We start from the raw sequence: 15,326 nt of genomic DNA, 5'->3' as shown, positions 1-15,326 counted from the left end.
TCATCTTTTACTCATTTCAGTTGTGGTAGTTTACTGTACAACAAATCTTTAGTTTTTCACTTGGCTTTCTCAATAACTTTGACAATACCAAAATGTTGGAATTTGATCAATGGTTGAATAGTTAAGCAACTATTGCTGGCATCTTTGTTCATTCAGCAGATAAATGCTTCTTCATTTTATTCCCCCCTAATCAGCAACTCACCGGTAAGTGGTTAAGAGGTACATCGACTTGGCCCAGGAAATCATCTCTAGTCTGTAAAAACAAAATCATAACATCTTCATTAGTATTATTCTGGAACTCTGAAATGTTACTATAAATTACTAACTGAACTTCGGGGTTCGGTACAGATTCAATGGGCCGAATGGCCTCCTTTTGCACTGTCGGTATTTTATGATTCTACCCAAGTTAATTGTTTAATCTGGAACCCAAAAAAGGAAATAATTTAGGGAAGGGGAGCAGAAGAATTGGAGAGGAGATAAGCTTATATTTACATCACTGTGAATGCAGCCCCTCACACTGGCATAATAAGCAGTAAAGTTGCACTGCACTAAATCCATTTCCAGACGGCCATCATTATGCTGGGTTGACATTTTTTCTCCAGTCCTGCATTTCATGAATCCCTACAGTGTGAAGGAGGCCATTCGGCCCATCGAGCCTGCACCAACTCTCTGACAGAGCGCCTTACCCAGGCCCACCTCCTGCTCGATCCGTGTAATCCCACATTTTTCTCCCGCTAATCCCCCAAAATCTACACATTTTGGGACACTAAGGGACAATTTAGCATGGCCAATCTGCCTAACCTGCAGATCTTTGGACTGTGGGAGGAAACTGGGGCAGCCGGAGCAAACCCACACAGACAGGGGGAGAATGTGCAAACTCCACAGAGACAGTGAACCAAAGCTGGAATTGAACCTGGGTCCCTGGCGCTGTGAGTCAGCAGTGCTACACTGTGCCACCAATCATGGTATCTACGAAGCTGCAATTAACTGTCAAATCAGAGTAAGTACTCAGAGAAAATACTTATTTCCAGTTTCGCTGGGAGAGGTACTTAGCAGAGTCGTATGCTCCTTTAAAGGTTCTGCAATTCAAAACATCATATTTCCAAAGTCATATTAAACATTTGTGCTTGAGCAATGGTGATTTTAATTGTTCAAGCCTGTTCTATCCTTATTGCTTTGCTGACAACATTGAACAGTTCATTAAGGTTTGGGAATCAAATTGATATTGAGCAATGCTTCCCAAGTTCCACACAATGTCAAGATTAAATTACGTTACTTCACAAATGCAACCTGGGTGGACTCAGCCGATTGAATTTCATTGTGCTGCAATATGGAGGACTTCATACATGTTGTGAATACCAGCTAGATCAGCCGCAACAAGATCCTATCCCAAAATGAGGCAGTTACAAGTCAAGGCACTTCAGAATACGCACTATGATTTTTAAGAGAAAGCGGAAGGAAGCAGGAAATGGTGGTCCTTAAAGTTGGGAATCAAGTACTTATGGGGATGAAGGTAGGTATGAATCCACAGCTGACTAATGATATACAGATTTTGGATGATGGGATCTTTCTGAGTTTTTTCAAACTCTGGACTTTATATCTTCTGTCGGGATAGAGTACAGACATTAGTGTATTAGAATGTGCAGCATAGATAATGTTAACCATGAGACTGAAGTACCAGTGATTTATGAATATGAATTAATTATTATATAGCCTGCAGTGAATAAACAAAATACTTTGCACAAAATAGGTAAGCACAATAAAGAAAGTGGTCCTTTCAGGATTCTAAATTATTGCTGAAATATATCATCCTAGAGTCTGACTGACTGCAGGCCTCCAAAATTCCAATAACTTTATTTAAATTGAAGTGGTATCAGATTTTATTTTATTGGATGTCATGGAGAAACTGTTCATTTATAACAGGCTTGAAACAAATTAACCAAAACAGGATTTTCAGTTGCTTCAAATGACATTTCACGGAGGGGCAAAGACAAACTGTAGTTCTCCACAAGGGAAAAGAAAGGAAAAGCTACTGAGGGTACATCAACCGGGATCACTTCAGCACGTCTCTTAAACAAGGCTATGAACACAGTGTTAGCTACTGACAGCTCAAAAGAGGCTAAAGTAAAAAGAGAATTAGCCAATAGAAGAGAGGATTAAAAAAATGGTAAGTGGAATTTCTCTTGAAGTGCACTGAGGCTTCAACTTTGTACTAGTTGGCAGTAATGTCCAGCTTTAATACATTCACATCAATTTAACAGGAACCTAATATGCTGTCAAGTATAAATGGGCTATCAGTTAATATGAATCTCTTTAATCTCTCAGGTTTTTAAGCCTCCAAAAAATTATTTCTGCACAACACTCAAATATTTATACACAGATAAGTTATAATGGATGCAAGTTATGAAAGACAGAGATGATTTGTAGCCTCTTTTAAAACACACCTTACTCGATTAACACTCGAATCAGCTATTAAACCAAATTTAATGTCTTCTCATATTCTAATAACGTCAGCTGTTAGATTTTCTAAAAGAGTTACTTTGTGAGTCTGAGAAATTTACAAGCACATTTTTTTTTTGCCAGAATACACATTCACTAAGTACAGTACAAACCGTTCTATATTCATAAATGTCAGCACTGGAATTACTTTTAAAATGACATCTTGACTTTCAAGAGAATTGTCCACCATACTCCCAAGGCATCACATCAATAACTCAAGAGGCCCAGGATAATTCAAAGGCTTGTGATCTTGCTGGAACTGGTTAATGCAAATCAAGATATAGAACATAGAACATAGAACATAGAACATTACAGCGCAGAACAGGCCCTTCGGCCCACGATGTTGCACCGACCAGTTAAAAAAAACAAACTGTGACCCTCCAACCTAAACCAATTTCTTTTCGTCCATGAACCTATCTACGGATCTCTTAAACGCCCCCAAACTAGGCGCATTTACTACTGATGCTGGCAGGGCATTCCAATCCCTCACCACCCTCTGGGTAAAGAACCTACCCCTGACATCGGTTCTATAACTACCCCCCCTCAATTTAAAGCCATGCCCCCTCGTGCTGGATTTCTCCATCAGAGGAAAAAGGCTATCACTATCCACCCTATCTAAACCTCTAATCATCTTATATGTTTCAATAAGATCCCCTCTTAGCCGCCGCCTTTCCAGCGAAAACAATCCCAAATCCCTCAGCCTCTCCTCATAGGATCTCCCCTCCATACCAGGCAACATCCTGGTAAACCTCCTCTGCACCCTCTCCAAAGCCTCCACATCCTTCCTGTAATGTGGGGACCAGAACTGCACACAGTACTCCAAGTGCGGCCGCACCAGAGTTGTGTACAGTTGCAACATAACGCTACGACTCCTAAATTCAATCCCCCTACCAATAAACGCCAAGACACCATATGCCTTCTTAACAACCTTATCTACTTGATTCCCAACTTTCAGGGATCTATGCACACATACACCTAGATCCCTCTGCTCCTCCACACTATTCAAAGTCCCCCCGTTAGCCCTATACTCAACACATCTGTTATTCCTACCAAAGTGAATTACCTCACACTTCTCCGCATTAAACTCCATCCGCCACCTCTCGGCCCAACTTTGCAACCTGTCTAAGTCTTCCTGCAAACTACGACACCCTTCCTCACTGTCTACCACACCACCGACTTTGGTGTCATCAGCAAATTTGCTAATCCACCCAACTATACCCTCATCCAGATCATTAATAAATATTACAAACAGCAGTGGCCCCAAAACAGATCCCTGAGGTACACCACTTGTAACCGCACTCCATGATGAATATTTACTATCAACCACCACCCTCTGTTTCCTATCCGCTAGCCAATTCCTGATCCAATTTCCTAGATCACCCCCAATCCCATACATCTGCATTTTCTGCAGAAGCCTACCATGGTGAACCTTATCAAACGCCTTACTAAAATCCATATATACCACGTCCAAAGTGCACAAGACAGCGTTTGCAGCATCATAATTTGATGCTTTGACCAGGTCAGAAGGGGTGAACTGGCTCCCCTCCATTCAACTTCCTCGGCTGATCAAAACGAAGGTTTAAGTTTCTTTTTCACAAGGATGTGCATTTTCCAAATCCAAATGTATTTAAATATTTAAGCTGTGAACAATAAGGAAGAAAATTAATCAAGCAAGGTTTTCTTGAGCCAAGGAATAATGAAATATGCAAAGTAACACACACAGGAATCAGGAAAAGGAAGTTCAAGACCAATAAAAAGCAAAACTAAAAGGAAATAGATTAAATATCCTTTGAATGCCCTTGTGGCGTAGATTTTTAAACATTGTGGTCGATATGGATTAGTTGGTTTTGCAGATGTGGTCAGATTTAGAAGATGCCGAAATTATTATGAGGTCTCTGTTCGCTGATAGGTTTGTGGCGAAGGTGGCTTCTGAGCCAGGCATTACACTTGTTCCAAAAGAGAGGGGGAGAGCACCCAGCTTTCAGCCAGTTCCTGCTGAAAACTTTCTTGCAATCCAATCTCTCCCTTGCTATGCAAGTATGAAAGAAATCCAAATTGTGTGCAGTTGACTTTCTTCGTTTTGCTATTTTAAAAATTGATATTCTGTTAAATCCAACAAAGATGCTGCTACAAGTCATATGTGGAGATGCCGGCGTTGGACTGGGGTAAACACAGTAAGAAGTTTAACAAGACCAGGTTAAAGTCCAACAGGTTTATTTGGTAGCAAAAGCCACACAAGCTTTCGGAGCTCCAAGCCCCTTTCTTCAGGTGAGTGGGAATTCTGTTCACAAACAGGGCATATAAAGACACAGACTCAATTTACATGAATAATGGCTGGAATGCGAATACTTACAACTAATCAAGTCTTTAAGAAACAAACAACGTGAGGTCTAACAAACAAGTCATATGACCAGAGGATAGGCCCTTTCTTCTGGAAGCTTCCAGCAGGAGTTACAAAAACAAAATATTCCACCAAAGGACATTAAAATTACAAAACCAGGGAACTCGCAGATTAAAACGCATTATCCCTGCAGAGTTGCTAAAATTGCTATCTCATGCCTGGGACTGACCAGGTCCATTTCAAATTGGGACGATTGAGGGGGCAATGGATAGCATTTGCATCTTGATAATCTTACCCTTCCAGCTGAGTTGGAGGGTCTGCCTAGACAATGGCTCCTTGATACAAGATCCTCAAGGAGGATGGTTAACTCTGGTTAGTAAGTTTGCAGATGATACCAAGATTGGTGGCATAGTGGATAGTGAAGAAAGTTATCTCCGATTGCAACGGGATCTTGATCAATTGGGCCAGTGGCTGACGAATGGCAGATGGAGTTTAATTTAGACAAATGCAAGGTGATGCATTTTGGTAGATTGAACCAGGGCAGGATTTACTCAGTTAATGGTAGGGCGTTGGGGAGAGTTACAGAACAAAGAGATCTAGGGGTACATGTTCATAGCTCCTTGAAAGTGGAGTCACAGGTGGACAGAGTGGTGAAGAAGGCATTCGGCATGCTTGGTTTCATCGGTCAGAACATTGAATACAGGAGTTGGGATGTCTTGTTGAAGTTGTACAAGACATTGGTACGGCCACACTTGGAATACTGTGTGCAATTCTGGTCACCCTATTATAGAAAGGATAATATTAAACGAGAAAGAGTGCAGAAAAGATTTACTAGGATGCTACCCGGACTTGATGGTTTGAGTTATAAGGAGAGGTTGGATAGACTGGGGCTTTTTTTCTCTGGAGCGTAGAAGGCTGAGGGGTGATCTTATAGAGGTCTATAAAATAATGAGGGGCACAGATCAGCTAGATAGTCAATATCTTTTCCCAAAGGTAGGGGAGTCTAAAACTAGAGGGCATAGGTTTAAGGTGAGAGGGGAGAGATACAAAAGGGCCCAGGGGGCAATTTTTTCACACACACGGTGGTGTGTCTGGAACAAGCTGCCAGAGGTAGTAGTAGAGGCGGGTACAATTTTGTCTTTTAAAAAGCATTTAGACAGTTACATGAGTAAGATGGGTATAGAGGGATATGGGCCAAATGCAGGCAATTGGGATTAGTTTAGGGGTTTAAAAAAAAGGGCGGCATGGACAAGTTGGGCCGAAGGGCCTGTTTCCATGCTGTAAACCTCTATGACTCTATAAGCTAATGGCTGGGACACTATCAGCTCCCAAAAATCAAGCCAGTCCCAGAGGCCAGATAAACATTCCTTTTGAAATCATTGTGGAGAAAGGAGTCGAGCGATCATTTGAAATCTCCTTTGAGAAATGAAAAGCCTTCAGTCTGCCAATTACCAATTCATTGAACAACCTACAGCAGGAATCCCAACTGACCAAGCAGCTGGTCAGTGTCTCACAACTCCTCAAAGGCTGTTTGATTTTAAAAGTCTCTGATCATCATCGGCCAAGCGCTCTAAGGACAGAAATCCCACTGTGCTGCATCGTCATTCATTTCAAACATTTGCACGTTGCCATATTCAGCCAACTCAACTGGACTGAACTCCGCCACAATGGAAACACCCTCTGGATTTTGAATTTCCAGACTCTGGAAATCACGTGAATTAAGATTCATTTTTGTGATTGTATTATCACTGTTATTCATAGCTGCAACCACTCCCTCTCTTCCAGCCCCTGTAGGGTGTACGCGCATGTGTTGGGGGGCCAGGGGGAGTGTTATTCATAACACCCCCATCCCCATAGTATGTTTGAATATGAAATGAACTAACCTTCTGAGTTAATCAAGTGTTACCTATAATATTTGACCACACAAACTCAGGGTTTGGAGAAACACACCACAGCCTACTTTAAAAATCATTCAAATAAACTTCTGCTTATGAACTGTTGGGGGGAGAAAAATAAGTTCAGTTTGCCTCTCTCCCATCCTGAACATTCTCGTGGCTGGCAATCTTGCCCTGAAATATTTCATCCATTGTGTATTTCCAAGGGATTTTGGGTGGATCTTCCCGTGGTAGCCATTATTTCAATATCCAACACTTGCCTTTTAATGTGTCTTCCTTAGTGAGTAATGAATTTTGATGGGTCTCTGAAATATAGGAAATGTCTCTCTCTTCACAGTCCCCTGAGGATGATTTATTTTCTTTTTTACCTTCAGCTTGGAAGGTGGCCTTGCATTTCTAAGTAGTTTGTTCTGTTTCATTTCAAATTGCCAAGTTGAAAGTTGAGAAACCACATTTTCAAAATAACAGGGCATATTCTCATGACAATCTAATTCTCAAAAGCAGCTTTGCAAGACAAAGGTGGTTCAGAACCTTTACTTTTACTTACATTTTCCAATTAAAACAAAATCTTTCAACCATCAATGCTCACAAACTATATTTCAATTTGCTCTCATCTCTCAAATTTCTCCTGTCTAGGCTGAAAGATTCGGTTTCAACCTTTACTGTTCATACTTCCAGCATGTTATGACTGAGTTAAGCTTTGTGGCTTCTCTCCACAAAGTCTCCTTTGTTTCTCAGCAGCCAGAACCAGACCCAGTGTTCAAGATGTGGTCAGACAATGGTTTTTAAAGAATTGGTCTAACTTGTGTTGAACTGTTTGGTTCTGTAGTTCAACACTCCATATTGAATTTGTTGATTGTGCTCTACAGTGTCATGATGATGGAAAAAAAAAGCCATGGGATTATCCACAAAATACTGAACTTTAAAAAATACATGAGTTTTTTTTAAAAAAACAGACACAACCCCAAAAGATGGCTGAGAATGCATAGTCAGCCACTGACAGGAGTGGTTGCAGGGTGATTCACCAAGGGGCAATGGAATCCCTTCCCATTTCCTTGGAAAGAATCCAGAGACCAATTACCATCTCTGGTAAAGACAAAGGGACATAATAGCCATTTCATCTCAACACGTAATGTCCAGACGGGTTAGTGGATTCTGTTTTCCAATTGGAATGTACAAGGGGATAAAGCTATCTGAGAAAGCTATCCCCATTTTGTGTACTCTGTGATGATAAGCAACTGTAGGTTTTTCCACACTGATGATATTGTGCCTTTTAAGAAGTAAATTTTATATAATGTTTCTGGTAAAGGGTTCATTTATAACACAGCTCTGTTTAAATGCTGCAAAATCTCAACAGGTCTGACAGCATCTGTGGGAAGAGAGTAGAAACAACGTTTTGAGTCTAGATGAGCTCTGACGGAGGGTCATCTAGGCTCGAGACGTTGGCTCTACTCTCTCTCCATAGATGCTGTCAGACCTGCTGAGATTTTCCAGTATTTTTCAGTTTTTGTTTTAGATTCCAGCATCTGCAGTATTTTGTGTTTATCTGTTTAAATGATGCTGGTCGGTCTGCTCCAGGCAGCCCACATGTTGATGTGGATAGAGAAAGAATGGCTGCAACAATGATTTAATAACAATATTGGCAATCGTGGCTTTAAAATGGCTATTCTGGCTGAGAGTTGTGCATGCTGGGATTTTTGGTCAATGTATAGATTAAAACCAGATGCAGGCTCATAAAGAGGCTCTGGTCTGGGAGCTGTAATCTGAAGCTTCCTGTGTTGGCCCAGATAAGAGAAGTTGTTTACATTAACCGAGACAGTGTGGCTTCGATTTATATGGCTGCTATGTATGGGACATGCCAAATGAACTAAGCATAATGGCGTCGTTCAAAAGTAATTTCACTGGATGTTCAAGCCATGTAATCAGTTTCTGGTTACACAGTTGGCTGGATGACAGAGAATCTTCCGCAAGTGAGTGGAGAATTGTGGATAAAAAGACATTCGAGCCTTTGTTTGCCAGCAATAACTCGAAGAGACCAACCATCACAAGAAGAAGTGTACCCTGAAGGATGCTTCAAAGAACAAGATAGATTCTACACCGAGGATATTTCTTGGCCAAGGTTTTCCTAAACTCGGTAATATTTATTTTCAGTTAAATAGTTAAAGTTGATGTTCATAGAAAGAATCATAGAAACCCTACAGTGCAGAAAGAGGCCATTTGGCCCATCGAGTCTGCACCCGACCACAATCCCACCCAGGCCCTACCCCCATATATTTTACCCGCTAATCCCTCTAATCTACGCATCTCAGGACACTAAGGGGCAATTTTTTAACATGGCCAATCAACCTAACCCGCACATCATTGGACTGTGAAGGAAACCAGAGCACCCGGAGGAAACCCACGCAGACACGAGGAGAATGTGCAAACTCCACACAGACAGTGACCCAAGCTGGGAATCGAACCCAGGTCCCTGGAGCTGTGAAGCAGCAGTGCTAACCACTGTGCTACCGTGCCGCCCAGTTAAAGTTGAAAGTGCAGTTTAAGAGTTAGAGTTCAGTTGAAAGTTGATGTTCACTGAGTGTTAAAGTTCAGTAAAGAGTGAATGAGTTGCAATTGTTTATGTTTGAATTGGTACTAGAAGTGTGAAATAAAGAAATTATTGAATTACTGTCCTTGTTTGTCTCATTAAACTGGAATGCTTGGAAGGTGTTTAAATTAAAAGCTGTATAACACCGAGAATGTAGAAAAATAATTGATCCTTGATAATGGGGTGTTTGTTTTAATCTGAGCTCATGCATTTTTGTGTATTTTGGGATTTTCTCCTGGGGTTTCAGTGTAAGGTTTGATTAACAAGAAGTGAAGTGGGGGGACGGAGCTAAGTTTACAGAGACAAGCAGGCAGATTTGGCTGGGCTCTGCAAAATGCAAAAGGTGTTTCTCTCTCTCTCTCTCTCTCTCTGGAATTCTGTTTCTTGAAGACAGGTCATTCTCTGGAGGCTGCTGTCTGAGAGTCAGAAGACAGGGGTCTCTCTGTATCTCTGTCCAGGTGTGTTCAAAGGCTAGGACTGGTATGAAGTGAAAAACTATGCAAGCCTATGTTATTTGCTAACTGATTTTGAAGCAAAGTTTAAGTCTGAAGGGATATTGCTGAGATTGGAACTAACTGGTTAGCAGTTAGGAATTTAACTTGGCATGTTTAAAGATTTCAATTGCTCAAAGTAAGCGAATCCATTTGTTACATCTTAACTGTATTGTTAAAAATAAAGTTCGTTTCAACAAAAACTTTCCAGTGTGCTAATAGAATCACATCTGGAGTGAAATCCCTTTTTCTCATACTATGTCAAAATAAACCAAATATTGTTGGGGTCTAGATCTGGTTCCTAACAACATTGAAGCTGTGTGATAGAGTAACAGAAGCGGTCAGCAGTGGTCCTGCAAAAGTAGCCATAATTTTTAGAGATATATTTGGAATCTCTGACTGAAGAAAACAGCCTGGCCAGCAAAAGGATTGCAGCTGGAAAAAAACTGGGGAATTTCTCTGCCAAACCACAGAACACTGGAATCAAAAAACCAACTATGTGCCCACAGAAGTCAACTCTACTAAAATCAAATTGTAACAGCTGCACGCTTCATCATCTACTCACAAGTCAAGGACTGTTCTGTAAACTGGGGCAACAGTGACACAGTGGTTAACACTGCTGCCTCACAGTGCCAGGGACCTATATTCGAATCCCGGCTTCGGTCACTGTCTGTGTGGAGTTTGCACATTCTCCCCGTGTCTGCGTGGGTTTCCTCTGGATGCTGTGGTTTCCTCCCACAGACCGAAAGACATGCTGGTTAGGTGCACTGGCCATGTTAAATTCTCCCTCAGCGTACCCAAACAGGCGCCGGATGTGGCGACTGGGGGATTTTCACAGTAACTTCATTGCGGTGTTAATGTAAGCTTACTTGTGGCACCAATAATAAATAAATAAGACTCTTGTGCATATTTGCTTGCTTCTGGACTCAATTCTTATTTCTAACCTGTATTAATGCAGATGCTAATGTTTTACCATTTGTGTTTACCCTTTTAGTAGTTAGTAAACGTACCCTATCTTTAACTCAAGAAAGCCTAGTTAAATTGGCTCTTTTTGAACATAACTATTGGTTCTGGAAAAGGTACCAGTAGAAGGGATTGAAGAAAGAGCCAGTTCATCCTCCCTCACCCAAGTTTGTAACAATTTTGGGATATCTCAGGCGGTTTGTGACAAATCGAGTGGATTAACAACTTTTTCAGAAGAACAAGGAAATTTGGCATGTCAGCTACTATTTTCACCAACTTTTACAGGTGCATCGCAGAAAGCATTCTTTCTGGTTGTATCACAGCTTGGTATGGCTCCTTCTCTGCCCAAAACCGCAAGAAACTACAAAAGATCGTGAATGTAGCCCAATCCATCATGCAAACCAGCCTCCCATCCATTGACTCTGTCTACACTTCCCACTGCCTCAACAAAGCAACCAGCATAATTAATGACCCCGGACATTCTCTCTTCCACCTTCTACCATAGGGAAAAAGATACAAAAGTTTGAGGTCACGTACCAACCCACTCAAGAACAGCTTCTTCCCTGCTGCCATGAGACTTTTGAATGGATCTACCTCCACTCTAGGGTGTAAAGAAGTTGATCTTTCTCTACATTCTGCACTCTCTCTTTTCCTTCTCTATGAACGGTATTCTTTGTCTGTATAGCATGCAAGAAAAATACTTTTCACTGTATGTTAATACATGTGACAATAATAAATCAAATCAAAAATTTTCATTTGGAAGGGCATGGAGTAATCATGGACAGTTGATAAAGGAAGATCATATATAACTAACTTGATTGAATTTTTTTGAGATGGTAACAAGGAGGATTGATGAGGATAATACAGTTGACATGGTCGACATAGATTTTAACAAGGTAATAATTTAATGCAAGATTGACTAAACTTTGTGAACCTTTGAGCCATATAGGAAAATGCCCAGATATTTCAGAGCTGTGAGACATGGACAATCTTTGCAGACACATTTTTAATACTCCTGCACACATTTATATGCCCTCTTTTCACACTCAATCGCCATCATTTACACATGCCCTCCCTTCTCCATTCAGTCACACTCAATCATCCCATCCTCCACCACACCCTTCCTCCTATTTGAATTGCCCAGGAGTGGAAGAGTTAGATGGAGAGGGATAAGTCAGAAAACTCTCAACTGATCAGCTTGACTGCAGTTACTGGCAAATTATTGGAATCAATTCTGAGAGCGGGTTTAAAGTGTCACTTAAGAAAGGCACAGATCAATCAGGGATAATGAGTATGGTTTAGTTAGGGAAGATTGTGTCTTAGTAACCTAATCAAATATTTTGATGAACTAATGGGGGGGAATGATGAGAGTAGTGCAGTGGATGTTGTCTACATGGATTTTAGTTAGGCTTTTTACAATGTCTCACACGACAAACTGGTCAGGAAAATAGGATCACAAGGGTTACAGGGGAAGGTAACCCTTGGATGCAAAATTGGCTCAGTGACAGAAAACAATGTACCATATTTGTTTGTATTTGAATTCTCTTTCCTTCCTGTATGTCTTAAAACTTCCCATTGCCTTTTAACACTTCCAGAATTTGCAGGTTTTTCCTATTTCTTTCCTGGTGTCTGATCTGAATCTGCACTGAAAAACACAACAAGACTTTAATTTTTAAGTCATTGCTTGAACAACCTCAGTTTCAAGCTAACCTCTACAGAAGATTAAGATGCATTGTGCAATTCACAGTCTCTGATCTTAACTAGGGTGTTGGTAAAACCAGTATCATTTGCTTCAACATCCCAGGTTTGAAATAAAATAAAAAGCACCTTAGTAGCATGAGCCACTTAGCAACACTTGCTGGAAAGCACACTTGAGTAGAGCAGTGAGATTTTCCTCACTGAACATCTTTTCAATCACCTCTAGTTCAATTGAACAGGATGATTTGTCATTGCATCAAATCAAAGCTGATAATGATTGAACCATAATACCCCAAAGCACATCTGTTCAAGAGGACAGAGAAAGGTACTTCCCTGAAGAAATAACCAGCAGGCTCAAGGTCAAGGTTCAATCAAATTGGTTTGTTTCCAAAACACACATGCTGTGTCAAACTCCAACATCAATTGTCACCCTCCAACATTTCTTTGTCAACAGCAGTTCTTTGAGCAGAAATCATTGGCGGCGGCGGCGGGGGGGGGGGGGGGGGGGGGGGACATATTTTCTGATGGGAATCAATAACTAGACTATAAAAGACTATAAAACATCAACTGATCCCAGAGGTTTATTCCAGTTCTATGTTTCAGCTTGACTACATCAACCTCAAAGAGATATTCAGGCTAAACAGTCATCCCAGCTCAGAGCTGACTTGACATCTTTGTTGGCACAGGTTTGTCTTGGTGATACAGAGCAGGAATTCTACAAGCTGCAATTATTTCAATTTAGCTCATTTATCCGTACAGTAGCAGTTTAAAGTTGGTTATATCATTCACACATCAATACATAACTCATTTAACCTAATAAACTACTTCTAAAGGTTGGTAGACAAAACAATGGCTGCTTCCATATGCAGAATATCAAATCTCAAGTCATCACTAAAAAAATGAATAGATTTTGTTTAGTATCACATTCATCAATATAAACCTAAGAAGTGAACTTGTAAATTGAAAGTTGCCAACCGCTTCTGGATTTCTGCTAAAAAGCGACAAAATAGAGTTCGTTGATTTTTTTTAAAATTAAAATGATTCATAATTACAGTTTTATATAGGTACCTTAAATGTAACTTAATATTCCACACTAAGCATATCGTGCAGAACATCAAAGTACATGAAGTTAAAAGGGTTGCAACCAACATGGCAGTGTACATATTCATAGCCCAAGTCTCTACTGATAAAGGTTCCAGATACAAATATCAGACTGTTTCTGACTTGAAGGAGGGGGAAGATATATAAGAATTTGTGACCCAAAGCTACTTAATAGCTAGCAAAAGAGAAATGACAGATGTCTGTAGCTAATAATCATGAAGTTGAAGTTTATTTATTAGTCACAAGTAAGGCTTACATTAACATTGCAATGAAGTTACTGTGAAATTTCCCTAGTTGCCACATTCCGGTGCCTGTTTGGGCCAATGCACTTAACCAGCACATCTTTCAGACTGTGGGAGGAAACCGGAGCACTCGGAGGAAACCCACGCAGACACGGGGAGAACGTGCAAACTCCACACAGACAGTGACCCAAAGCAGGAATCGAACCCAGGCCCCTGGGGCTGTGAGGCAGCAGTGCTAACCACCGTGCCGCCCCTATCATCAGTGCATTCCAATGAACAGCATACTATGGGAAGGGAAACAAAATTACCACTGGGCAAAATTTTACAGTTCCCCACTGGCAAATTTGCAGGCCTCGGAGAGGGGCAGTGTGCAGAATTCCCAGGGTGGCCTTCTCGCTGCCCTCCCGACCTGACCGTAATTGTACTTGGAAAGAGATAGGTCTAGGGTATCCACCAACCATAGCCCCAATTGAGGATCTTTAAGTATCTTGTAGTTCCAGCCTTGTCCACGGCTGCTACTGGCACTGCTGGGACTACAAGATACTTGTGAGACTGTACTTCCAGCAGAAGAGGAGCAGGAAATTCTGTCTCCAGCCAAGTAATGCTTCCCAGCATTGAATCTTCAGGTAGCCAGGCAGAAAGCACCACTATCTGAAAAGGCCTGTCCATTGTGTTAATTAAGAAGTCTGGTTGAATCCCAGAGCTCCAAGCACATTTAAACGCGCAACACTTACTCCAACAGTTACTCACCGAAAGACAACACAAGATAATGAATATCTGGGAGTAAATTCCAATTTAAGACTGTTATTTAGTTTATGTTTAATAATAAGATGTGCAACCCACATAGCTGAGATCATCAAAATCCCGTCATACTTAAATTTGCTGTCTATGACATACACCTACAAATCCATTCTTGAAATATTTTGATGAATCAATCATTATTTTCTTTGTGATATCAAAAGATACTGGCAACATTAAGAATCATACTCTTAAAAGTTAAATAAACTTTGATCTTTAAATGGTGTCATGTTTGTTCTTAGACTTTCTCCTTGAATTCATCCAGCTCTGCCGCATGAGGTCATTTCTTAGCTTCCCACTGCCTTCTCGAACTCAGACATTCCATTGAGCACTGCTTTCTATTCCTCATAAATTAGCACTGCACGAGCTACACACCCAAGGTTTTGTTGACGATTGCAACCAATTTTTTTCAGGATTGCATAAATGTGATATTCCAATCTTCTTGAGTATAACTGGCTTTGGAGAAAGTCTTCTGAGATGTGGGGGGGTATTTCGCATCTACTCAGTGGGGTCATTGGAATGACATCTGTTCACTCCTCAATGTGGTCAGATTGTTCACACATTGTAGGGGAAGTATTCAGACTATTGTTGGATGTACTTTCTCAGGAAGGGGTGGTGGGAAGAGATTGGGTCGGACAGATTTAAATTCATGTTTAGAATCATAAGAATTGTAAGAACTAGGGGTAGGTGCAGACAATTCAGCCCCTCAAG

The 15,326-nt window shown here is 40.9% G+C and overlaps 1 protein-coding gene across 18 annotated transcripts in view; it reads right to left on the bottom strand.

Moving 5' to 3' along the window:
- Positions 1-15,326, bottom strand: part of nedd4l (NEDD4 like E3 ubiquitin protein ligase) — a 446,698-nt gene that overhangs the window by 121,724 nt on the left and 309,648 nt on the right. For all 18 annotated transcript variants that reach the window (XM_078220225.1, XM_078220244.1, XM_078220283.1 and 15 more), the window contains one exon: positions 203-253. In XM_078220225.1, coding sequence (XP_078076351.1) covers positions 203-253 — 51 coding nt within the window. The remainder of the gene's footprint in view (positions 1-202; positions 254-15,326) is intronic.

The sequence above is a fragment of the Mustelus asterias genome, chromosome 1 (genome assembly GCF_964213995.1).
Source record: "Mustelus asterias chromosome 1, sMusAst1.hap1.1, whole genome shotgun sequence".
In the NCBI taxonomy this organism is placed as follows: Eukaryota; Metazoa; Chordata; class Chondrichthyes; order Carcharhiniformes; family Triakidae; genus Mustelus; species Mustelus asterias.
Note: the sequence above shows the minus strand (reverse complement) of the source record. Positions and strands in the feature narration are given on the sequence as shown.